This window comes from Phyllobates terribilis, unplaced genomic scaffold, assembly GCF_046119375.1.
Source record: "Phyllobates terribilis strain yellow unplaced genomic scaffold, ASM4611937v1 Scaffold_25__1_contigs__length_18738178, whole genome shotgun sequence".
NCBI lineage: Eukaryota > Metazoa > Chordata > Amphibia > Anura > Dendrobatidae > Phyllobates > Phyllobates terribilis.
In genome coordinates, this window is record NW_027362785.1 from 12,395,216 (window position 1) to 12,420,482 (window position 25,267).

At 44.6% G+C, this 25,267-nt stretch overlaps 1 protein-coding gene across 2 annotated transcripts; it reads right to left on the reverse strand.

The window, feature by feature from the left end:
* Window positions 1-7,153: 7,153 nt before the first annotated feature.
* Window positions 7,154-24,979, reverse strand: LOC141176377 (sterile alpha motif domain-containing protein 9-like). 2 transcript variants are annotated; one of them, XM_073660339.1, is made up of 3 exons: window positions 24,629-24,979; window positions 22,172-22,213; window positions 7,154-13,080 (listed from the first exon to the last, which is right to left on the reverse strand). In XM_073660339.1, the coding sequence occupies exons 2-3, from the start codon at window positions 22,173-22,175 to the stop codon at window positions 8,369-8,371; spliced, it is 4,716 nt and encodes a 1,571-aa protein (XP_073516440.1). In that variant the 5' UTR covers window positions 22,176-22,213; window positions 24,629-24,979; the 3' UTR covers window positions 7,154-8,368. The 2 variants fall into 2 exon arrangements, with proteins under 2 accessions (XP_073516440.1, XP_073516441.1); XM_073660340.1 differs by lacking the exon at window positions 22,172-22,213.
* Between the last annotated feature and the right edge of the window lie 288 nt (window positions 24,980-25,267).

Below are 25,267 nucleotides of genomic sequence, written 5' to 3' on the forward strand. Positions count from 1 at the left end.
CGAGTCCTTACTGCTTACTTGTACACAGTCAGCCGTCCTCTATGGCTGCACATATTTGGTTCCACCCTCCAGCTTTAGGCCCTGTATCCTCTGACTTAACACTTTGTGGGAGTCTGAGCTCCACGTTTGTTACAATTACAGACCTGCATGATATCGTGGCGCTGAGTACATCTGTATGCAGGGAGCTCCCCCTAGTGGTGACTACAGGCTTTCCTCATACATCACTATGGGGTGCAGCAGACGTCTGGCCCTGGAGATAGATGCACAACCCTTAAGCGGCGGGGTGGGTCGTGTCCAGGGCACAGATCTGCCGTTAACGTCTCTGTTTCTGTTAATTCAGCCACTTACTGGTAGAGAAGAGTGAGTACGTGCAGCACTGCCAGTACAGGTTAGTGGCCTCCTGTAAGTACTCTGTGTTTCTACATTTCTTTCTTCTAACATGCACTCTGTATCTTGGGTGAGGGTGCAGCCTCTTATTCTACCTCTGTATACAGCCCTGTAGGCCATAGACGTGTGACGTTTTTTGCTGCCACCGCTTTGCTAACCTGTGTGCATGTTCCCTGTGCTTCTGTCGTCTCCTCCGCCAACCTGTGCTGTGTGCCCGACCTCCATAAAGAGCAGACATGTCTCTGCTGTCCTGAGGCAGCAGATAACTTACTCCCCTGTGGTGCCCCAGCTGCTGCGCTCCTCTTGGGTCCTATGAGCCATGAGGTAGTGTTTCAGATGAATGTACCCATCTCATCCAATGTCTGTCACCCTGTGTCATTCCCTGTCCCGTGGGTCTGCCTCGGGCCTTTTCTCAATTCTCTTCCTGTGTTTGTGTGTTTTGAGGCTTTTATTCCTAAGGTTGAGCGTCCCGTACCCTGCCGGGTGAGTGCTGCCCCCTCCTGGCCCGGTAAGTAGCTTGCTTCCCTGCTGGGGTGTAGCGAGGGATTGGCTCCATAGAGGCGTCCGGGCCACGCATGGCTGTAGACTATGGCTCGGAGGTTAGGGCCGCACAGCCTCACATCTACATGAAGATGGCAGCGGGAGGACTCCACAGCTGGAGCGGAAGCTGATGAGTCTCGGAGGAGCGGAAGCTGATGAGTCACAGATTCATATATTATCTCCTTACGGAGATGAGCGGCGCTCTACAAGGCGCCGGCCATCACAGATCACTATGGGAGGTGGTTCTTAATCTCTCACCAATTGATTGCCTTGGCTGCCGTGTCTACTACTGATCTGCGCCACTTCCCCGGTGTATGCGCCACTTCCTGGTGTATGCACCCCTGTGGCTGAGGAGTGGATGGGGAGGAGTCATAGTAATTAAAGGGATTGTCCAGCTCAAGTCAAAGCTGCTCAGTTCTGCATTGGAAGTGATTGGTGTCATCGATGCATGGTGTTTGGGCATCGTCCACGTGTCCTGCTCATTAGAGTAAGACCATACCTGATAGTTGGGCGTGCGTCATGGTGGGGGGGGGCTTTACATGTTGCTCTGTTCTTTAGTATTCACACTGTTTCTGTGGCACACACACGTAGGATAGTTAACCCCTTCCATCTACAGGTTGGGAGCTGTTCTTGCAATCGACGGCAGATCAGAACCTTTGGTCCTGGATTTATTCTCCACCGATCTTTCTACTACAGAGAAGAGGTGACATTATCCTCAATCACATATTTATATAACAATTGAGCTGGATAGATTGTTAAATGAATAAGATGCCGCCTCTGTACATAACGATTCAAGTATATAGTGTCCAGTACTGCTCATATCAGAGGGTGGTGGCCCATCGGAGGATTCTCCGGTTCTCCCGTAGGCCAGTCCAAGCCTGCTTCCTGTTATTGGAAGCACTTTACATACTATGAGGAGCTGACTATAGGGGGCGTTCTATCAAGCTCGTTCACCCATGATTAGAGTGGATGTCCAGGTTGTGATGACGCTGCTCCACATTGAGAATTTCTTGGACGGGGACATGGGTATTAGTCTCTGTTGTGTCAACTATAATGAAATAAACTTGATCTTTTTTTATAAAAAAAAAAATGTATTTCTTGTAAAGAATTAAAAATGTTTGAAATCTAGTTTTTGGATCCTGCTGGTTATTTGTGTCCTAACGCATGTCCAGTCTCTTATCCTGTCCCATCGTTTCCAGCTTCTGTTCACACAGAAGACACCTGTTCACACACTCAATTGCATTCCAACCTCTCCAACATGGCCAAGACCAAAGAGCTGTCTAAGGACACGACAAAATTGTCGACCTGCATAAGGCAGGGATGGGCTACAGGACAATAGGCCCAGCACACGTCCAAGCCCGTTTGAAGTTCACCCATCACCATCTGGATGATCCAGAGGAGGAATTGGCGAAGATCACGTAGTCAGATGAGGCCAAAATAGAACTTTTTGGTATCAACTCCACTTTCGGTGTTTGGAGGAAGGAGTGGGCAGCACGGTGGCTCAGTGGTTAGCTCTGCTGCTTTGAAGCACTGGGTCCAGTGTTCATATCCCACCAAGGAGAACATCTGCAAGGAGTTTGTATGTTCTCCCTGTGTTTTCGTGGGTTTCCTCCGGTTTTCTACCACACGCCAAAGACATACGAATAGGGAATCTAGATTGTGAGTCCCAATGGGGACCATGTCGATAATGTCTGTAAATTGTCTGTCTGAATTGTAAAGCACTGCGGAATATGTTTGCGCTATATAAAATAAAAAGATAATTATTACAACCCCAAGAACACCATCCCAACCATGAAGCATGGTGGAGGAAACATTTTGGGGGTGCTTTTCTGCAAAGGGATCAGGATGACTGCACCGTACTGAAGGGAAGGTGAATGGGTTCATGTATCGTGGGATTTTGGCCAACAACCTCTTTCCCTCAGTAAGAGCATTGAAGTTGGGTCGTGGCTGGGTCTTCCAGCATGACAGTGACCTGAAACACAGAGCCAGGGCAACTGAGTAGCTCCGTAAGAAACATTTCCAGGTTCTGGAGTGGCCTAGCCAGTCTCCAGACCTGAACCCAATAGAAAATCTTTGGAGGGCGCTGAAACTCAATGTTGCCCAGCGACAACCCCGGAACCTGAAGGATCTGGAGAAGATCTGTATGGAGGAGGGGGCCAAAATCCCTGCTGCAGTGCGTGCAAACCTGGTCAAGAGCTACAGGAAATGTCTGACCTCTGTAATTGTAACAAAGGTTTCTGGACGAAATATTAACCCCTTTAAAGCCCAAGACGTACTAATACACGTCTGTGCCCTGGGCTTTAAGAGCCTGACCCGTAGTAGTACGTCATAGCGATTGCGCCCCCACACAGGCTGTGCGGGCTCAATCGCCGCCGGGTGTCAGCTGATTATCACAGCAGACACCCGGTGCTATGTGCAGGAAGTAGTCCCGCACTGCTCCCGGCACTTTAACCCCCGCAATGCTGCGATCAAAGTCGATCGCAGCATTGCGGTGGCCAAGGGGAGGTGATCGGTATACTCACCTCCTCTTCCGGCCTCCAGAGCTGTCTGCCGCGGCTTCCCGGATGTTGTCATGACGACCCGATGTCGTCATGACAACATCCGGGTCACCAGACAGCAGGAAGATTTTTTGGTCATGCACAGTGCATGACCAAAGTATCTTCTCACTGTGCAACGCTGACAGCCTGCATGACACAGGGATGGTGCTCCATCCCTATGCTATACAGGCTATCAGAATAAAAAAATGAAAGTCCCAGAGGGGGACAAAGTATACAAATAAAAAAACTGTCAGAAAGTGAAAAAAAATAAAAAATAATCCACTAAAAATATGTACCCATCAATAAATATTATGAAAAAAAACCCAAACAAACAATAAAAGTACTCATATTTGGTATCGCCGCGTCCGGAACGACCTGACCTAGAAAACTGTTCCACTAGTTAGCCCCTTCAGTGAACACGGTAAAAAAAATAAAAAACAAAGCAAAAAACAATGCTTTATCATCATACCGCCAAACAAAAAATGGAATAACACGCGATCAAAAAGACGAATATAAATAAAAATAGTACCGCTGAAAACGTCATCTCGTCCCGCAAAAAACAAGCCGCCATACAGCTCCATCAGCCGAAAAATCAAAAAGTTATAGCTCTCTGAATAAAGCGATGCAAAAAAAATATTTTTTTCTATAAAATAGCTTTTATTGTGTAAAAGCACCAAAACATAGAAAAACGATATAAATGTGGAACCACTGTAAACGTACTGACACGAAGAATAAAGCGGCCTGATCAATTTTACCACACGCGGAACAGCATAATTTTTTTTTTTTTTTTTTTTAAAAAACAATTCCTGAATTGTTGGTTTTTGTTTATTCTGCCTCCCAAAAAACGAAATAGAAAGCGATCAAAAAATGTCACGTGCCTGAAAATGGCACCAATAACAACGTCAACTCATCCTGCAAAAAACAAGCCGTCACATGACTCGAAATCTGGAAAAATTATAGCTCTCAAAATATGGCGATGCAAAAACTAGATTTTACAAAAAAAAATGCTTCTTTTAGTGTGTGACAGCTGTCAATCATAAAAACCCAATATGAATCTGGTATCGCTGTAATCACACCAACCCGAAGAATAAAGTTGTCTAATCACTTATACCGCACGAGGAACGGCGTAAAAAGTAAACGCTAGGGTTAGGGTTGGGCTAGTTAGGGTTGGGGTTGGGGTTGGGCTGGGGTTGGGGTTAAGGTTGTTTTTTTTAAAAAAAAGTAAAAAAAAAAAAAAAAAGATGACGATATGGCGACTAGTGTTGAGCGCAAGTGCTAGCTACTTGAGTTTGCATCTGGTGCTCGGGTATGCATTGAGTATCGCGGGTGCTCGAGTCTCCGCCCCATATGCTTTGCGGCCAAAAAAACCTTGTGGGGATTGCATGCTATGCACGAGCGATCCCCGCATGTTTTTTTTGGATGTCTAATAACCGTGAAACATCCGGGCGGGGACTCGAGCATGTCACTCCAGCACCCGCGATACATGGTGCATACCAGAGTACCCGATGCAAACTCAAGTAGCGAGCACTTGCACTCAAGACTAATGACAACTTATTCAATATGATAACCTAATGTTATCAAATTCTGTGTCGTATATCTGGGTTCAAAATGTACACTATACCCCTTGATAAAATCCTTGAGGGGTGTAGTTTCCAAAATGGGGTCACTTGTGGGGGGTTTCCACTATTTAGGCACATCAGGGGCTCTCCAAATGCGACATGGTGTCCGCTCTCAATTCCAGCCGATTTTGCGTTCAAAAAGTCACACAATGCTCCCTCCCTTCTGAACTCTGCCGTGCGCCCAAACACTGTATTTTCCCCACATATGGGGTATTGGCGTACTCCGGAGAAATTACACAAAAGTTTTTGGGGTCCATTTTCTCCTCTTACCCTTGTGAAAATAAAAAAAATTGGGGCTAAACCATCATTTTTGTGGAAAAAGTTTGATTTTTTTATTTTCACGGTTCCATGTTATAAACTTCTGCAAAGGACTTGGGAGTTCAAGATGCTCACCACACATCTAGATGAGTTCCCTGTGGGGTCTAGTTTCCAAAATGGTGTCACTTGTGGGGGGTTTCCACTGTTTAGGCACATCAGGGGCTCCCCAGACGCAACATGGCGTCCGCTAATTATTCAAGCAAATTTTACATTCAAAAAGTCAAATGCCGCTCCTTCCCTTCCGAACCCTGCCATGCGCCCAAACAGTGTTTTTTCCCCACATATGGGGTATCTGCGTGCCCAGGGGAAATTGCACAACAAATTTTGGGGTCCATTTTTTTCCTGTTACCCCTGCGAAAATAAAAAAAACTTGGGTCTAAAGTAACATTTTTGTGAAAAAAAGTTAAATGTTAATTTTTTTTTCTTCCACATTCCAAAAATTTCTGTGAAGCACCTGAAGGGTTAATAAAGTTCTTGAATGTGGTTTTGAGCACCTTGAGGGGTGCAGTTTTTAGAATGGTGTCACTTTGGGGTATTTTCTGTCATAAAGACCCCTCAAAGTGACTTCAAATGTGATGTGGTCCCTAAAAAAATGGTTTTGTAAATTTTGTTGGAAAAATGAGAAATCGCTGGTCAACTTTTAACCCTTATAGCTCCCTAAAAAAAAAAATTTTGGTTCCAAAATTGTGCTGATGTAAAGTAGACATGCGGGAAATGTTATTTATTAACTCTTTGAACTTTGAAAATTTTCTACATTTTCGACAAATTTCCGTTTTTTTTCACAAATAAACGTAAGTGATATCGAGTAAATTTTACCACAATCATGAAGTACAATATGTCACGAAAAAACAATCTCAGAATCAGGGGGATCCGGTGAAGCTCCAGAGTAATTACCTCATAAAGTGACAGTGGTCTGAATTGTAAAAATTGGCCCGGTCATTAACGTGCAAACCACCCTGGGTTGTAAAGGGGTAAAGTTCTGTTTTTTTCTATTGTATCAAATACTTATTTCATGCAATAAATTGCAAATTACTTATGTAAAAATAACACAATGTGATTTTCTGGATCTTATTTTTAGATTCTCACAGTTGAAGTGACCTACAATAAAAATTACAGACCTCTCCTTTCTTTGTCGGTGGGAAAACTTGCAAAATCGGAAGTGTATCAAATACTTCTTTTCCCCACTGCATATGGCTATGGGAATACAGATGCTCCTTCATTGCTGTGTTGTCACACACTAGCTGTACAGTTTTGTCAGTGTTTTATGGCTTTCTTTCGCTATCACTATTCTGGAGCTCTGACATCCTCTGATTATCTAGATTCCACACAAAATGTGTGCGGCATTTCCTACCTGAGCTTTTATACTGAGTGATAGTTCTTCTTGACTGCCTGTGTGTCAGGAATTCCTACACAGAGGGATGACACCGGGGAGATCGCGCAATATCTCACCGTGCCGTCACGCTGTCCGTATTTTGTCCAGAATCGTGAGCACGCGATCCAGACTACTCTCTACGTAGGTATCTGTAAGCGACCAGTGAGCGTATGGCGTCACACCCTGGGTTCCACAGCCTTGAATCCGTGTTTAACGCCCTCCGTACGGTCACTGTCAGCTTCACGATAGCCCAATTATTAATACTCTCTGCCACCACCGGGCGAGTTTGAAATATCATACAGGCCTGGCCGGACGCCTGCGTTTTGGTAGCGTATATGGATTCGGGGAAGGGAACGATTACAGAACAAAAGAAACAGGACTATTAAATTTTATATTTAATCCAAAAGGGAGGCAGTGTTTAGGAAAAATATATACAAGGATGTTACAAAGGAGACCTTAAAATACATAGGCAGGTACATAAAATAAACAGGGTAAAATGAAGACAACTTACTCTATACGATCGTGGAGACGATTCAGTATAGGTGGAGGAGGGGCTCCCCTGATGGAATATGCTGTTATTGAACAGGACCCGTTGCTTATAATTCTTATTCCCCCCTGGCAATGAGTGCTCCTGTCTTCTCTTTGGATTCTCTTATACCTAAGGGGAGATCTGGCCACACGCCCCTTGTGGTGACCTCATGTGGGCCGGTCTCCAGCCTGTACGTTTTTATTAAAAACGCTAACTTCTGCGATAACTCATCGCCCGTTGATCGCAGAAGCTTGCAGACTACGCCATTTTTTCCCTTATGATTTTATCTTTATTTAGATATCACATATCACATAGCTGCAGTCTGCTATTCTGGTGTTTTTGCTCTACAGCTCCCTGATTTTGGTTACAGCCCTGGAAAACTACCTATACATTCCTGGGCTGATTTGGTCACTACACATATGGGTCCCGTTACTGTCGGACCTATGGAACTCACAAGATGTCATATTTCATATCGGAGTCAGTGCGTCTACAAATTTACCTTTGAGGCTCGGGATGCAACCTCACGGGTACACGCAAATTATTGCATGCCTGCGTTTTAATTACCTCCTGCGTCTTTCAGAGACAAGATGCTTGCTTCCTAATGAAGTTATAACACTCCTTGGCTGGCATCGTTTGCATAAGCTATTTCCCAGGCGTGTGCTAATTGGGGCTTTTGTGCTGAGCAGAAGGGGAATAAGGGAGGGGGATGAACATCTATGTCAGGCAGATATGGACGAACATTTCCCTGATATTAATATTTTCCTGACACTGTACTATGCCATGTGATAGCTGGCAAGGCATTATGGTTAATCAGCCTCACCCCAGATCATGAGAGCCTTCTCTGGCAGGTGCAATGTTCTGCTTTGTCTAAAATGGTGGCATGCATTTTTTGTTTTGCAATTTGTGTGATTCCAATCACAAACTGTTCGAGTTCACTGGGTTCAACAAAGTTAAAAAAATTTTTTTTTTTACATGAATTCGATTTGCATTGAATTGATTCACTCATCTCTAGTGAATGGCCTAACTAAACCCCCGTGATTACTGCACTATTCAATGACCAGGAATTTCACTGCTGCACTTTTATGTTGTATGCCACAAGTCCCCCGTATGTAAATCCCAGATAAAAAGTCACATTCTCATTCCCGTAAGGCACCGATGAGTTATTAATGGGGACAATTTCAATCCTTTCTTTCTTGCTGTGTCCTGTTGTGTAAATCTTCCCATTCTCAGTAAATCCTGGCATGGTTCGAAGGAGCCTTTGCCTGCTTTCTAGTTTTCCCATATCTCCATCATCCAGCTTTAATCTCCACTCATTCACTGGACCTTCCATGTGTTTTTCCACTTTACTTCTGTGGACAAACTTATGAAGGCCAAAACTATGCCCCAAAAAGAAAAGGACATTGCTTCGCTTTTTGCGAAAGGGGACATTCTTTATCCTGATTTCATGCAAGCGACGGGCGCTCTGCAGAGCGGAGCTCAGAATCCTGTCTTTTCTTGCATCGGGCTCCTTGTCCACAACATCATCCTTCCAGTATAGCAGTATGAGCAATAGATAAGCGCTCGGAGGAAAATACTTTCTTGGGTTTTGGAAGGTTTTGCTAAGTTCGCGTAATTGCTGAAAAGTTAGAAGCTTTGGAGAATTGGGGGCTACGCAGGCCAACGCTATGTGGCTCATGATGTAATTGATCCGGTCAATATCATCCAGGTTTTCACCGGCTGTATATTTTGTGCAAAGATCGACTATGTTTGAAAGTTTTTTTGTGGAACCATTGGAGTCTGACAGCAATGACAGGATTGTAGTGGTGCTACCGCCTCCCAGTCTGTAAATGTTCATCTTTTGAATCAGTTTATTCATGGAAGTTTTAACATCGTTCTCTTCACCATTTTCACTTGGAGGCAGAAGTTGTGAACTAAAAAACTTTGCAAACGCCTCAATTTTGCGCAGCAACCATTTTCGAGGAGAGTAGACTTGTTCTTCCACCTTATTCTGTTCTTTGTCATCTATTTTATCAGTTTGGAAGTAGCTCAGTTCCTCCGATATCCATTCCAGTGCATTATAGATATTTCGGTGTAGTCCTTTTAAGTTGTTGTGAAACTTGGACCAGGGTTTCTTGATCGATTCGGGAATGTAGTCGGTTAGGAGATACTCCAGAAGTTCATTACTTTTGTCATTTTCATTCTGAGGGAAAATTTCAAGCGTTGACAACAACTTTAACAAACGGCATCCAACATCCACTTCTCCAAAATAACCAGCATTGTTCATGGTCTCTGTTTCAGCCTTGGCAACTTTTTGTGCTGCGCGAAAACACTGCATGGCTTTCAGTGCATGTTCAATCAACACGGGGGCCTCCTCCAGAGGCACAACATTGTCCGTCTTGTCTAGTAAAACGCTGAATTGCTTTTTATACACTTGTCCTTCAGTGTCCAAAATATAGGAGTCATTGGGCAGCTGTGATTTTGCAGTCTCTGCCCAGTGTACGGCGGCCTCGAACTTCTCATATTTATAATGCAGTCTAGCAAGCTGTTGGGCCAAAAAAGGATCTTTGTCAAATCGTTCATAGGCAACTTTTAACAAGTCAATGGCTTTTTCTTGGCTCTTTTCAGTTTCACATACGTGTTCAATTAAAGGAGACAGGAAGGAATCAACACTGTCCCCCCGACTAATTTTCCGTCGTCGAAAAATCAAGTCTCTGACAAAGCCAAGAAACTCATCTCTACCAAATCGGTGCCGGAACAGAACATCTTCCTTAAGAAGGTCCATAGCAATTTGACTTTGTGGATTATCAGGGAGCTGCTTTAAGATTTCCTTTGCAACATACGGATGTATGATATGAATGCAGGTTATACAAGTTATCGGATCCTCTTTCTCAATGAAGATTAGTTTAGCTTGCTCACTGAGGCAACTATCGAAATTGTATTGCCTTAGTTCACTGTTATCTTCTGTATGCGCATCGAGACCCATGAACGCCTCACAGTGGGAAACCGAGATGTACGAGTTTTGGACGTAGCAGTTAAGTAAGGCCACGTATCTCATCAGTCGGGTAACATTGGACGAGTCGTCAACATTCTCCATAACGTTATGGACAAAGTTTGTCACGTATTCTTCTACAAACTCTTGACTCATTAAAATGAATGTTATGATCGACTCTGGGGAGAACTGCTTCTGGAGTTTTTCTGCTTTTGTAGTAAACTTTATTTTTTCATCCTTACTAAGTTTGTGAGAAATTGCAACCGTCTCTAATGCTGAAAACGTATATTGCTTTTCAGGGGCATTCACTCTCTTACAGCTTAAAAGGATGAAACATAATTTTGCAGGTGCGGTCTTCTTAGAGACCATTACTTTGGTTAACTCATCCCTTAGGTCATCAATGTACTCCTCATCACAGTCTTCAATGAGCAGCAAGACCGGGAGGCAGAGATGGATGTCTCTTTCATCATATTCTCTGAAATTCACAGCATGTTCACACACTGTCGCGACTGGAAATGAAGATTTCAGCACAGCACATCTTAAGTCTTTCCGTTTTTTCCAAAGAATTTGTCGGGCAACGGTGCTTCCTCCACTGCCTGGTTGGTGGACAATTTTAATTCTTGCGACAGGAAGTCTCACTCGGTTTCCATATTGAATGTCATTTAAAATGCTTTGAACTGCCTTACAAGCTTCCCGCTCAATAAAGGCTTCACATTTCCCTTGATCCGCGAGCCAAAGGTGCTTCCAGCTGACCTTCCCACCTCTGTAGAAAGTTTTTTCAATCTCTTCAATTTGCTCTTTTGTGAAATCTTCCAGATTTGTGTTGTCACATTCGTTGGCACACAGAACGTCAAAGGAATGCATTCGCTCTTCATCGGGGGTGGTGAGGACACACACTCCTCTTGTGCAAACCGATAAGTGTCTAATGGAAGAATATAGAGGCATGAGATTTTGGACAGTTGCGTCGATATGATTGAGCTGCATCCCCACAATGCTCCTCTGATCTAGGTTCTCCATCACTTTGCAGGAAGCCTTTGCATGGTTTGCCCACTTGTCATAGTCTTCTTTATTCTCTGCAATGCATATTATATACTCCATGCCATTTAATTCTGTATAAAACTCATGGAAAGTGTCAATAATTGGTTCCTCTACATTAGAAAGCAAAAGAAAGACAACAATGAAGTACCCCTTTGGAAGGATTTCATCACAAAGAAAAGTAATGGCCTTTTTTAAAAGTTTCCTCTTTGTTCGGACCCAGGTGCTTTCATCACATGGTTCATCCTCACCCAGGTAATTGCTTCGACCATTACAGAATATCCAACTGGTTTGATTAAACAGGGACAGATTCTTCTTCAGGTCTCCTGTACTTACCCTGCTTTCATTTGAGTAGTTCTTTAAGGAATGAATGTTAATGGCATGATGCTCTTTGTATTTAGAGCACAGTCCTTTACTATCTGAGTTTGGGTCAAAGTCGAAAACACACAAGATATTCATGCGCATCAAAAAATTCACATGATTCAGATTATTTTCGGTGCACCGATTGGTAACAAGTATATATCTGAGGGAATTATTGATATATTTTTTACCGTCTGTTAGCAAAACAGAGATTTTTCTTCCTAGATTTTCTATGGTGGGCTTACCACAGGTAACCTGCTGTTCTGCCTTTTTCCTCGCTTTATCCAAATTTTTAAGTTTCTGAATAAACTGCACCACATCATCTTCGGGGACTGGCTCGGATTTTGCGCCAATTCTGCGGAAATAGGTTTTCTTCTCCAAACTTACTTTGTTGCTCTTTTCACTGTACTTTGGTAAACTTGCGTGAAAAGCTCGTCCTTTTACAGAATCTGAATCAGGCACCACATCCACCTCAACCACAAAGCGCTGATCTTTACCACCTTTATCTACAACCTCAATGAATTTAGGGGTGCGAATACAGGCTCTGGCTGCTTCGTGTTCTCCTTTGAGACATCTCTCGATATAGTCCAATGCATCAACATACATGTCCTGCTCCTTCACAGTTATCCCCATTATCTGCCCATGTCTATAGCGTTTGTCTTCCTTGCTGTCCATCACCCCAAAATGTATTGTACCATTAGTCCTCATGTTCATACAAGCACAAGCGAATTTAATCACCTCTGCGGCAAATTTTGCCTGAAGTCTGGTGCTGTCCAGCTTGGATGCATTAATGAGTGACTTGTACTCATGACACGGTGTGATCAAGTCTTCCACTCCAGATTCTGGAGGAAGGACATGGCCCTTCACGTATGTAAAGTTCTCAACTTCTTTATCAAAGGATCTGAAAGTTGACCCTGAATTATGTGTATGTCCACATTTGTCTGATTCGTGTGCACCTGCTAAATCCCCATCATTTTCAGTCTTGACCGAGGACATTGCCTCTGAATTAATATGTTCTTTATCAGGCTCATGTGGAATTTCTCCTTGTTGGACTTTGGTTCCTGGTGTCTCCGAATGACTATTAGCTCCTTTCTCATGTGTTGATTCATGTCCTGCTTGTTCACCTGCTGGCATGCTTTGAAGTGGAAGCTTGTTTGGATTTGTGCTGTTACTTGGTTGAGGTTGACTGACTTTTTGTTTTCTTACTAACTCATTTCTTTCTTCAATAAGCAGTTGTATTTGTCCTTGTTTCATACCAAGACTTTTCAAAAATTCATTGTTTATTTTTCTTAGAACTGGTCCCGTTACCTCTTCATCAAACAGTTTATCTATGTGTGATGTCTTAATATGTATGGAGCGTAGCCACTCTCGAACATGATCTTCTGTCCAGTCGTCCAGAGGTCTTGTTTTGTAATCTGTGAAAAGAACAAGGAATTTCATAAGGAGATTATGGAATTATCGTACATCCTAGCTGTACATCAGTTACATTTTCAGATCTCTGGAACCGCCCGAAGGCCTGCCAGGGTCTCGATCCATTCTAGTACCCCAAGATGGGGAGATGCGCAGAATGGCTAGTAGAAGCCAGGTAGTTAAGCCGTATTTGGTTTCCAAGTGTAATGAGGACCCGGCCGGATCCAACAGCGCCAAAACCGCCGCCCTATGACCGTCCGTTGGGAAGTTATGATCCATCATAGGTTTTGGGAGTTTTAGCTACAAACACCCAGGAGAGGGGGGATTAGGACCATCCCGGGGGCGGAACAGGGAGTGACCGACCAAGTGGTAAAATGCTTGAGCAAGGCCATTTGCTCTTCTTATGCTTGATCACTTCTAAAGGTGGGGGGGGGGGGGTCACGTCATGTAACGTGTTGGAAGGAACTGGAAACAGCTGGCACCCCATGCAGTCCAGTTCACATGGTCAAACTGGTAACTGACATGTTTTAGCTGCTTATACTTTTTGTACTATCTCCTCTATTTGCATATCTGACTATTGCATATGTATAACCATGTATATACAGTTATATGAAAAAGTTTGGGCACCCCTATTAATCTTAAGCTTAATGTTTTTTAAAAATTGGTGTTTTTGCAACAGCTATTTCAGTTTGATCTATGTAATAACTGTTGGACACAGTAATGTTTCTGCCTTGAAATGAGGTTTATTGTACTAACAGAAAATGTGCAATCTGCATTCAAACAAAATTTGACAGGTGCATAAGTATGGGCACCCTTATCATTTTCTAGTTTTAAATACTCCTACCTACTTTTTACTGACTTACTAAAGCCCTTTTTTTGGTTTTGTAACCTCATTGAGCTTTGAACTTCATAGCCAGGTGTATGCAATCATGAGAAAAGCTACTTAAAGTGGCCACTTGCAAGTTGTTCTCCTGTTTGAATCTCCTCTGAAGAGTGGCATCATGGGCTCCTCAAAACAACTGTCAAATGATCTGAAAACAAAGATTATTCAGCATAGTTGTTCAGGGGAAGGATTCAAAAAGCTGTCTCAGAGATTTAACCTGTCAGTTTCCACTGTGAGGAACATAGTAAGGAAATGGAAGAACACAGGGACAGTTCTTGTTAAGGCCAGAAGTGGCAGGCCAAGAAAAACATCAGAAAGGCAGAGAAGAAGAATGGTGAGATCAGTCAAGGACAATCCTCAGACCACCTCCAGAGAGCTGCAGCATCAACTTGCTGCAGATGGTGTCACTGTGCATCGGTCAACTATACAACGCACTTTGCACAAGGAGAAGCTGTATGGGAGAGTGATGCGAAAGAAGTCGTTTCTGCAAGCACGCCACAAACAGAGTCGGCTGAGGTATGCAAAAGCACATTTGGAGAAGCCAATTTCTCTTTGGAAGAAGGTCCTGTGGACTGATGAAACCAAGATTGAGTTGTTTGGTCATGCAAAAAGGCGTTATGCATGGCGGCAAAAAAACATAGCATTCCAAGAAAAACACTTGCTACCCACAGTAAAATTTGGTGGAGGTTCCATCATGCTTTGGGGCTGTGTGGCCAATGCCGGCACCGGGAATCTTGTTAAAGTTGAGGGACGCATGGATTCCACTCAGTATCAGCAGATTCTTGACAATAATGTTCAAGAATCAGTGACAAAGTTGAAGTTACGCAGGGGATGGATCTTTCAGCAAGACAATGATCCAAAACACCGCTCCAAATCTACTCAGGCATTCATGCAGAGGAACAATTACAATGTTCTGGAATGGCCATCCCAGTCCCCAGACCTGAATATCATTGAACATCTGTGGGATCATTTGAAGAGGGCTGTCCATGCTCGGCGACCATCAAACTTAACTGAACTGGAATTGTTTTGTAAAGAGGAATGGTCAAAAATACCTTCATCCAGGATCCAGGAAATCATTAAAAGCTACAGGAAGCGACTAGAGGCTGTTATTTTTGCAAAAGGAGGATCTACTAAATATTAATGTCACTTTTCTGGTGAGGTGCCCATACTTATGCACCTGTCAAATTTTGTTTGAATGTAGATTGCACATTTTCTGTTAGTACAATAAACCTCATTTTAAGGCAGAAACATTACTGTGTCCAACAGTTATTACATATATCAAACTGAAATAGCTGTTGCAAAAACACCAATTTTTATAAAACATTAACCTTAAGATTAATAGGGGTGCCCAAACTTTTTCATATAACTGTATATATATAGTGTTTTGTCTAGTGTGCCCTTAAGGTGATTAACCCTGCTGTTCTGTTAAGTCAAAAATGACCGAATTTGATATTTTTTAAAATATTCATTATACGGTTCTGAAACTTGTGGTTGTTTGACTTTTAAAAATACTTTGTAAAATAAAGCAGTTATAATCTCATTTTGGACTATATATTGCATCTACTACTATTTATCAATTTATCTACGTCCTTTTGGTCCATGCAGATTTACACATACATACATTTTCAAATTATGATACAGCAGATGGATTCGCTTCCAGCATAGTTATGTGCAAAAAAATTTTGCCGTATCTTATTTACCCTACTGTTCATATAGAAATAGTTCAATTCAGTTGACAATTTTTTCATATACCAACTGGGGCTGATGTTGCTGAAAAGAAAAATGACCATGCTGGGTACTGTTAGAAAAAATAAACCAGAACTGCCGCAAGGGCTCCTCAGTAACAGAGACGCTCATAGTTCTATGTTTTATTTTACTAACGATACAACAGTAGTTTGTTACGTTCCCAAAAAACACAAACAGGTCATTCTGTAGAGCACAATGCACCATGATAGTGCAATCGGTAATCGAGACGACAGAAAGCCGGGCATGATTTTACATTACAATGCCACAAAAGGGGCGGTGGATACTCTAGATCAACTCATAGGCACTTACATCTGTAAACGCAAAACAAATCGGTGGCCAATGGTTGTTTTTTACAACATTCTTGATGTGTCGGCATACAATGCATTCGTGTTATGGCGTGAAATACACCCAAATTGAAACAAAAATAAACTATATAAAAGAAGAATTTTTATAGAGGAGTTGGGCAAATCACTGGTTAGCCCATATATCGAAGAAAGAAAAGTAACACCCAAAGATGATGGAGCAGCAGCCATTGTCCACAGGATCCAACAGCGTGCTAAAGAAAGTGAACTAACGGCCTCCACCGGCACTGCTACCATACCCACGTCCTCCACCGGCACTGCTACCACGGCCTCCACCGGCACTGCTACCACGGCCTCCACCGGCACTGCTACCATACCCACGGCCTCCACCGGCACTGCTACCACGGCCTCCACCGGCACTGCTACCATACCCACGGCCTCCACCGGCACTGCTACCACGGCCTCCACCGGCACTGCTACCATACCCACGGCCATGTAACATTTTTTGATACAAAATAAAAATCAAGTTTTTGATTTCATTTGTTTATGAACAGCCATGTTCACATACAGTATAATAATGCAACAGGTATTCAAATAAAACACTTAAATTAGCTAAAAATCAGGACTTTAATAGGTCCGGTATAGTAGACCCAAACAGAACAGCAGAGTTAAATATCTCATTTAACCTTGGGCTGGTTTCTGGCCCAATATAATCCCGTTAACGGACCATGCTTGTATCTAACGAGGAACTGGTGGCAGTCCTACCAGGCTGGCAAGACTCTGTTTCACTGATGCTAATGAAAGGGGCCTATCAGGGTTTTGAGCGAGTGTTGTACCACGTCAGCGGCTGCATGGGCCTCATTTTCTCACTCCCCGTGCCTCTCTGAACCCATGGAGACAGGAGGTGTCTGTTATAAATAGCATAGAGGGTACTGTTAGATGGCCGCCGGACAGGTCCTTAACGGGAGATATGTATCATCAAGGTTGGTAGCTTTGGTGATGTAAAACCGGAAAACTATGCTCCAGCACGTATAGTGGTGAGAGGGTTAGTAGGGTGTATAGGCCAGTTTATACGAACAGTCATAAGAGATGGGTGGGAGTGTCTGCTCACATATCCCCACCCTAGGGCGTGGTTTGTTGTAAATAAAATGGAGGCCAAGTGTCTCATTTGGTGTCTGTGTCTGGAGACGTGTGGATCTCCAGTGTGTTGGTCTGTGCTAAGGCCTTGAGACCTGGACCTGACCTCTAGCAGGTGAACCCGCATCATTACATGGACATTTTGCTTTGTGTTTTCCCTTTGTGATGGAAAAGGCTGTTTCCTGTTCCTACCTGAACCGTGGCTGAGTACCAAACCCCTAAAATTGGTGCTAGAAGCACAGGCACAAATCCCAAGGGGCAGTGTGACTGCTACAGAAAACCGTTTATGTCCTGGGTGAAGGCCGCCAGCCAGCAAGGGACATTCGGCAGCATGGAGGAGTTGATTAAGCAACTGGTGCAGGCTAACCTCCAGCAGCATCAACAGTAGCAGTGGCAACAGCAGCAGCAGATGCACCACTACAGCACAAGCAGCAGATGGAGCTCTAGGCCGAGGTGATCCGTGACAGGGCAACCGCCCCACCCCCTACTCCAGGTGATGACTCTCACGTGAGGAAGACAATAAGAGCATTGCAAAAGATGACCCCGGGTGATGACGTTGAGGCGTTCCTGAGGGTCTTTGAGAGGGTGGCAGAGCGGGATAAATTGCCTTCCGGAGCAGTGGGTGGGGGTACTGACGCCATATTTAACAGGGGAGTTGCAGAAGGCCTATTATGTCCTGGCCTTGCAGGACGCAAAGGAGTGTGGCAAGTTGAAAACTGAGATTTTGGCACGCTTGGGAGTGACTCTGACTGTCAAGGCGCAACGTGTGGACCACTGGGTCTATTGCAGTGACAGACCTCACCGGTCCCAAATGTTCGACCTCCTACACCTTGGTAGTGGTTGCAACCTGAGTCTTACTTCCCAGCACAGATGGTGGAGAGGGTCGTCATGGACAGGTTCATCCACTCCCTTCCGAGGTCGGTGCAATCCTGGGTTGCCCAGGGAGATTTCGGTAATGCTGATGACCTGGTGGGATTGGTGGAAAGGTACCAGGCTGTAGAGAGTTCCTTGGGGAAGCCAGGGATCGTAGTTTCCATACTGGGGATCCGAAAGGGGGTGAACACCCAAAAGAGGGGAACTAGAGCCACGTCTGAGGGCTGTTCTAGAGTCCAAGAGGGGTCTGAGTTGCTGCCCAAGGTCCCGCCCCATAACGTAGTATGGTCGAGGTATCATACCCCAGGCCCCATGACAAACGAGCCAGTGGACTGCAGCACAGGACGGCGCTGTTCGAACTTTGCTTATCCTGCCTGTAGTGCTCTTCCTTAGGCGAGGGACCATAGCCATGCCTCGTGTCGGTGAATGGAGTGCTCTGTTAGACTCAGGGAGTTTGGTAACCCTAGTGAGGGCCACAATTCCTCATCGGCTGATTTTGGGGAACTAGGTCGGCGTCCGTTGTATCCATGGGGACGCTAAGGACTACCCTGTGGCCCGAGTGGTGATGGACTCAAACTATGGTGCCGAACCCCACAAGGTGGGCGTAGTCAAGGACCTGTTGCACCCGGTGATAATAGGGCAGGACTTTGCCTTGTTTTGGGACTTATGGGAGAAAGGGAGGAAGCCGGGTTGTCCGGACAACAACCAGGTCACTCCTGAAGAAACCTCATCGCAGGCCACCGCCGACGGGTTTCCTTTTTGTGGGCTTGTTGAGGATGAGGCAGCATCCCCGGAGGCCTATATCCCTGAGCTGGAGGTGTCCGGGGGAAACTTTAAAACCGCCCAACTCAGGGACTTAACTCTAAAAGGGGCATTTGATAATGTCACTGTTCTGAATGGTGTTGCTCAAGACACTGGGCAGCACATTTATCTCTAGAATCCCTTGACAGTCTTGAGATTTCATTGTAGCCTGCACAGATTCCAGATACCCTGTGCCAGATGCAGCACAGCAGCCCCAGAACATAACAGAGCCTCCACCATGTTTCACAGTAGGGACAGTGTTCTTCTCTTGATATGCTTCATTTTTCCATCTGTGAACATAGAACTGATGTGCCTTGCCAAAAACTTCCATTTTTGTCTCATCTGTCCATAGGACATTCTCCCAGAAGCTTTGTGGCTTGTCAACATGTAGTTTGGCAAATTCCAGTCTGGCCTTTTTATGTTTTTTTTTTTTCAACAATGGTGTTCTCCTTGGTTGTCTCCCATGAAGTCCACTTTGGATCAAACAACGACGGATGGTGCGATCTGACACTGATGTTCCTTGAGCTTGAAGTTCACCTTTAATCTCTTTAGAAGTTATCCTGGGCTCTTTTGTTACGATTCGTATTATCCGTCTTTTTGATTTGTCATCAATTTTCCTCCTGCGGCCACGTCCAGGGAGGTTGGCTACAGTCCCAGGGATCTTACATTTCTGAATAATATGTGCAACTGTAGCCACAGGAACATCAAGATACTTGGAGATTGTCTTATAACCTTCACCTTTAACATGCTTGTCTATAATTTCCTTTCTAATCTCCTGAGACAACTCTTTCCTTTGCTTCCTCTGGTCCATGTAGAGTGTGGTACACACCATGTCACCCAACAGCACAGTGAGTATCTGTAGCCTTATATACAGGCCCCCTGACTGATTACAAGATTGTAGACACCTGTGGTGCTAATTAGTGGACACAACTTGATTAAACATATCCCTTTTTTTAATTTATTATTACTTTTGTCAGATTCAAGTTATTTCTGTGACCATTGTGGGTTTTTCTTTCATTAACCCTTTAAGGACCTTGTGTTTTTGCGTTTTCGTTTTTTGCTCCCCTTCTTCCCAGAGCCATAGCCTTTTTATTTTTTGGTCAATATGGCCACCATGTCAGGGCTTATTTTTTGCGGGATGAGTTGTACTTTTAAACGCCATCACTGGTTTTACCATATCGTGTACTGGAAAACGGGAAAAAAAATCCAAGTGAGGTGAAATTGCAAAAAAAAAAATACAATTCCATAGTTGTTTTTTTGTTTTGTTTTTTTTACCACGTTCACTGAATGCTAAAACTGAGCTGCCATTATTATTCTCCAGGTCATTTCGATTTCGTAGACTCCAAACATGTATAGGTTATTTTTTATTTAAGTAGTGAAAAAAAAATCCCAAGTTTGCTAAAAAAAAAAAAAAAAAAAAAGGCATTTTCCGAGACCCGTAGCGTCTCCATTTTTTGTGATCTGGGGTTGGATGAGGGCTTATTTTTTGCACGCCGAGCTGATGTTTTTATTGACACCATTTTGGGATAAATCCAATTTATTGCAATGTTGCGACGACCAAAAAAATGTAATTGTGGAGTTTAGAATTTTTTTCTCGTTATGCCGTTTACCGATCGGATTTTTTGTATTGATAGATCGGGCGATTCTGAACGCGGCGACACCAAATATGTGTATGTGGGAATTTTTTTTATTATTTTATTTTGAATGGGGCGAAAGGGGGGTGATTTAAACTTTTATATATTTTTTATATTTTTAAAACCATTTTTTTACACTTTCTGTTTGCTTCAATAGTCTACATAGGAGACTAGAAGCTGCAGTTTCCTGATCGCTTCTACTGCATACAGGCGACAAGCAGATCGCCTGTATGCAGGAGAAATGCTCCTGTGCTATGAGTGCCGACCACTAGGTGGCGCTCATAGCTGCAGACCCCGGGTTGCCATGCCTACCCATCAGTGACCCGCGATCACGTGACGGGGTCACTGATGGGCGGGGCTAAGGCCGCGCCCCCGGCGCGGCGCTGTTAAATGCCGCTGTCAGAGATTGACAGTGGTGCTTAACTGGTTAACAGCCGCGGGTGGATTGCGATTCCACCTGCGGCTGTTGCGGGCACATGTCAGCTGTAAGAGCTGTCATGCTGAACCAAGCGTGGTGGCCTATGGCGTACTAATACGCCCTAGGCTATGAAGGGGTTAAACAGGGGGTACCAACAATTTTGACCACGTGTGTACTAGTGCCAGGGCCATACAGACGCAGGGTGTTAGATATCGCCCATACTCGTCTTAGGTGGGCATCTGGGGGTAGAAAAAACCCAGGAAAGGATGCTCCAGAGGTTCTACTGGCCCCTTTGTCACCAAGAAATCATGAATTATTGTAGGTCCTGTCCCACTTGTCAGCTGACCTCCCCTGTGGCTCACTTCCGTAGCCCCTTAGTGGCACTACCCATGATTGAGGTCCCATTCGATCTCATCGCCATGGATCTAGTGGGGCCCCTGGTCAATACCTGGAGGCTGTGCCACTACGAAACGCCTCTCCCAAGTGCATAGACCGGAAGCTGGTCCACATCTTTTCGAGAATGGGGTTGCCTAAGGAAATCCTAACAGACCAAGGGACTCCATTTATGTCAAGGGTGATTAGGGAGTTCTGCAAAACCCTGCAAATCACAGAACTCAGGACCTCAGTCTACCACCCACAGACAGATGGCTTGGTGGAGAGGTTTAATTAAACCTTGAAGGCCATGTTGAAGAAGGTCGTAGAGAAAGATGGCCGGGACTGAGACTGTCTACTGCCGTACCTTCTGTTCTCCATTAGAGAAGTTCCACAGGCCTCTACTGGATTCTCCCCGTTTGAGCTATTATATGGCCAACACCCCCGCGGACTCCTGGACGTAGCAAAGGAGACCTGGGAGGCGGAGGCTACACCCTACAGGAGTGTAATTGAACACCTGGCCCAGATGTAAGAGAGGATTGCAGAGGTGATGCCCATTGTGAAAGAACACCTCCTCAAAGAACAAGAGGCACAGTCGAGGGTGTACAATAGATCGGCGAGGGTGAGACACTTCAACCCTGGGGATCGGGTACTGGTACCTACGATGGAGATCAAATTCCTGGCCAAGTGGCAGGACTCTTTCTGTCATAGCTGCGATGTTCTGCCTGTTGTCACCTTTATAGCATAGCCAGATGTACATCTCTCAATACTTATGGGAACTGACGCTCTTCTGTGGGATTGGACCAGGTGGGCGACCTGTCACTCATGGTAATTTTGGAGGGGTTTTTGGAGATACTTTTTTGTCGTTTACTATTGGCCAAAACTTAATGGTTAATAGTGTTATCCTGAGAGTAGACGAGATTTACTTACCCATTATCTCCCCTCAAAATGCCCTCTCCTGCTGGATACAACCTAGGAAGAAAAAGATTATAGGACGATATTACTAACAGGTCCACTGCTGCCTACACAGTCTGCGGGGTACGTATATATCATCCATATTACAGTGTACAGCAATATACTGCTGAAACTTATATATGTATATACAGGTGCATCTCACTAAATTAGAAGAGAGGCCACAATCCAAGCTGCTGGAGGTCTAGTGTGAAGTTTCCACAATCAGTGATGGTTTGGGGAGCCATGTCATCTGCTGGTGGAGGTCCATTGTGTTTTATCAAGACCAAAGTTAGCGCAGCCGTGTACCAGGACAGTTTAGAGCACTTCATGCTTCCCTCTGCCGACAAGCTTTTTGGAGATGGAAATTTCATTCTCCAGCAAGACTTGGCACCTGTCCACACTGCCAAAAGTACCAATACCTGGTTTAAAAACAAAAGTGTCAGGGTTTCACAAGGATGACAGTGGGGAGATCACGTATCTCGCCGTTGCCGTCACGTGGTCAGGATTTCGTCAGGGATTGGCGAGCACACGATCGAGATTACTCACTACTTAGGTATCGGCAAGCGACCAGTGAGCGTATGGCGTCACACCTCCGGATTCCAACGCTTGGAATATGTGTATACGCCCCGTACGGTCAGTCAGCTTCACGATAGCCCAATTATTATTATTCGCTGCCACCACTGTCCAGATTTGAAATATAATACAGGCCTTGTCGGACGCCTGCGTTCTGATATAAGGCTCCAGGGGAGGGAACAATTACAGGACAAAAGAAACAGAACTATTCAATTTTATGTTTAATCCAAAAGGGAGGAAGGGTTTATGAATAATCTACAAAGATTTTACGAATGGACATTTACAATACAGAATAGACAGTTACATAAAATAAACAGGATTACAGAAGAAACTTACTATAGACTTCGCAGAGATGAATCAGTATAGCTGGAGGAGGGGCTCCCCGATTTGATTTGAGCGTTATCGAACGCGATCCGTTGCTTATAGTATCTATACCCCCCTGGAAAATAATGTGGATCATTCTTCAGTTGGCTCTTTTATGCCGAGAGGGGAGACCGGCCCACACACACCCTGTGATGACATCATGTGGGCTCGGGCTCCATCCTTCGTGTTTTTATTAAAATATCTAACTTCTGCGATAACTTATCCCTGGTTGATCGCAGAAGCTTGCAAGCGATGCCATATTTTCCGTTATGAATTTACCTTTCTTCAGAGACCATGCATGGCATAGCTGCGATCCGTTATTCTGGTATTTTGGCATTACCGCTCCCCGGAGGTGCTCACAGCTATGGAAAAATAAGCATATTGTTCCCTGGCTGACCCTGCCACTAAAGATATAGGTCCCGTTATTATCGGACGTATGGAACTTGGAACTTTAGTTATTCCATATTTTGTTTCGGCTCCGAAGATCCTGCAGTTTGTGGCTGGTGATTGTTGAAGCCTAAACAAACTATTTCCTCTTTCCTTCAATCTCTGCCCCTATGCTGGAAGATGTCACTCTGTGTGTAATGACTCTATATAATATAGGAGGTTCACTTTATGTATTGAAGAACTGAAATAGATTCACTTTTTGATGATATTCTAATTTATTGAGATGCACTTGTATGTACATATGCAAATTGCCTCTTCAGAGAGGAAGAGGACTTGAACGCTGTAGTGCCACCTGTTGGAAGCAGCGATTCTATAAAAGTCACTACATAGGCATTATACTGCAGAGAATTCTCCAACCCCCCCAGTCTGCAGTAGGGTTTGCAGTGACTGTGACGATGAATTCATCCCGGGGGATCCCACCCTCATCTACTAGAAATACTGGTGAATCGGGTGCAGTTTGCTGCTTGTGTTCTTGTGTTTTCTAGGACAGTCTCCATGATTTCACCTATATCCTACATGCTCGAGTCCTTCTCTTACGGGGAAGAATACGGAACATTTTCAAGGACATTTTATTTATTCTTTGCAAATGCTTTTGCTGTAATCTCCTGCCGTTTTGTGTATGCAGCTCCTATGCCGTCATACTAGGCTCAGTTCTCTGCCATCTTGAGATTGTCCTGCCCTATGTGGTCTCCTGAAGCCCTGTGTTTCCTTAGCCGTGTCTTGGACAGTCCTGGGTAATGAGACTGAAGATGGTCAGGAACCCTTATACGTCTCGAGGTGACACACCGTGCTTATGGCCACAGTCCGGCTGGTTGTCTCGGCACTCGTCCACCACAGGGACCCATTGTAAGAACTGAAGTGGCTCCCTGTATAGGACAGTGCAGTCTACTGCTCCTCCCTATTGAGGTAAACTGTACAGACACCGGCCAAAGATGACTGGTGAATGGGAGCGGCAACGTGTACTGCAGGGTCAGTGCACAGCGTCAATGTGCGCACAGAGGATGTGGACAGTGCAGAGGTCTCTGTATGTGGTCAGTCTGTGGCACTCACCGCTCACTCCTGCAGTCAGCGAGGATAATCAGCTCTCGGGACACTGCTCTTCTCCTCTGAAGGCTTCTCTCCCCTCTAGTTTCGTTTCGCTCCTGTAATATAAGAGGAGAGAGGGCTGGTCCTGGACTCTACCCCTTCTACTCATGTTTATATGGTTGCCATCCACGCCCTGACTTCCTTCCTTCTTGTACAGTAGGTTGCTATATCCGGCCTGCTAGTTCTACCTCTAGCCCCCTCCAGTGTAGGATACCTTCTGGATTAATCATCTGGTATAAGATTTTGTGAAGTTGAAACATTCCCACATCCTCCACCCGGCCCAGACCGTTATCTATCCTGTCCAGCTCTCTTATCCCATCCTGGCACCTAGTGACGTGCTGCCGAGAAGTGATGGTTGTAAAGTCCCAGTAAAAGATGCAAATAAGTAGCAGACAAGTTTACAAGGGGCAGGACGGGCCGTCATAGCACGGTTCCAAAAGAGCAGACAGAAGACACTACACAACGTATATGTCCAACATGGTGAAGATGGTGCTCCATGATGAGTACGTACAAGTCATGTATGGCCACTGGACCTGTGTGCTGATACATGCACCGCTTTCCAAATTATCACACGAACGCTGTTATTCTCCTGGATGCAGACGA